At 61.2% G+C, this 981-nt stretch overlaps 1 protein-coding gene across 1 annotated transcript in view; it reads left to right on the top strand.

Annotated features, from left to right (window-relative positions):
• The first annotated feature begins 434 nt into the window (after window positions 1–434).
• The window catches only part of ARTN (artemin), a 2094-nt gene continuing 1547 nt past the window's right edge, over window positions 435–981 (top strand). Inside the window, exons 1-2 of the mRNA XM_024760368.1 lie at window positions 435–555; window positions 849–977. Of these exons, the coding sequence (XP_024616136.1) occupies window positions 496–555; window positions 849–977 (189 nt within the window). The 5' untranslated portion in view covers window positions 435–495. The remainder of the gene's footprint in view (window positions 556–848; window positions 978–981) is intronic.

Genomic DNA, 981 nt, shown 5'->3' with positions numbered 1-981 from the left:
GATAACTCAGGTCAACCAGCAAGCACCCTAATTTTCCCCCAGGCCACAACTTCCTCCTCTGTGGCATGGAGAGAAAGCTCTGTGAGCTCAAGGGTGTCCAACTGCTCCCTTCTCCAGCCCTGCAACACAGAGCAGGAAGGTCCCCCATCCCCGCATGGCTGCGTGGGTCTACCCTTGTGACCTTAGATAATTGCTGAGCTTCTCTGAGCCTTGTTTGCTCATCTGGAAAATGGGGATAATACCATTTACCTCATGGAGTTGTGAGGTCTGAAAGAGGGAACAGGTGCAAAGCACCACGAAATAGGTTCTCGATGCAGCCACTTCTCCTGGGTTGAGCCCAGCTGCCCAAGCCCCTTGTCCCTCATCTGGAGAAGCTGAAGTGGAGAGATGACCCGCTCAAAGGATAACTCATCTCTCAATGTTCCAAGCTGTCTCAAGAGGAGGGTGGGGGAACAGGTCAACTACGGCTGATGGGAGTTCCTGGTGTTGACAGAGATGGAGCCTGGACGTGGAAGCCCTTCTGTGCTGCCCCTCTGGCCCCGGCCTAGGCGGCAGGTGAGTGGTTCTCCCAGTAACTCCCACCTGGTATCGAAGAAGGGCGGTTTGACTAGGGAGGGAGAGCAGGGCTTCCTGGGCAGGCGTCAGAAGTAGGTGGGGGAATGGTCAGGGAGGGGCCAGGAGGAAGGAGGAAGGTCAATGCCCTCCGGTGGTGATTCCTTACCCGGGCTCCCCGGGGCAGCTGATCCATTATCCTCCAACCCGAGCCCTTCCATCCGGCCCCAGCCCCTCCCTGCGCCCACCAGGGTTTCCTCCTACCCCCTGAGGCTCCACCTCGTCTCTCCGAGCAGCCTGCCCTGTGGCCTACCCTGGCCGCTCTGGCCCTGCTGAGCAGCATCGCCGAGGGCGAGGCCTCCCTGGGCCCCGCGCCCAGCAGCCCGGTCCCCCGAGAAGGCCCCGTCCCGGCCCCGGCGCCCCCCGCGG

The sequence above is a fragment of the Neophocaena asiaeorientalis genome, unplaced genomic scaffold, assembly GCF_003031525.2.
Source record: "Neophocaena asiaeorientalis asiaeorientalis breed wild unplaced genomic scaffold, Neophocaena_asiaeorientalis_V1.1 scaffold761, whole genome shotgun sequence".
Lineage (NCBI taxonomy): Eukaryota > Metazoa > Chordata > Mammalia > Artiodactyla > Phocoenidae > Neophocaena > Neophocaena asiaeorientalis.
The sequence above is the reverse complement of the archived record's forward strand: the minus strand, read 5'-3'. Positions and strand labels throughout refer to the sequence as shown.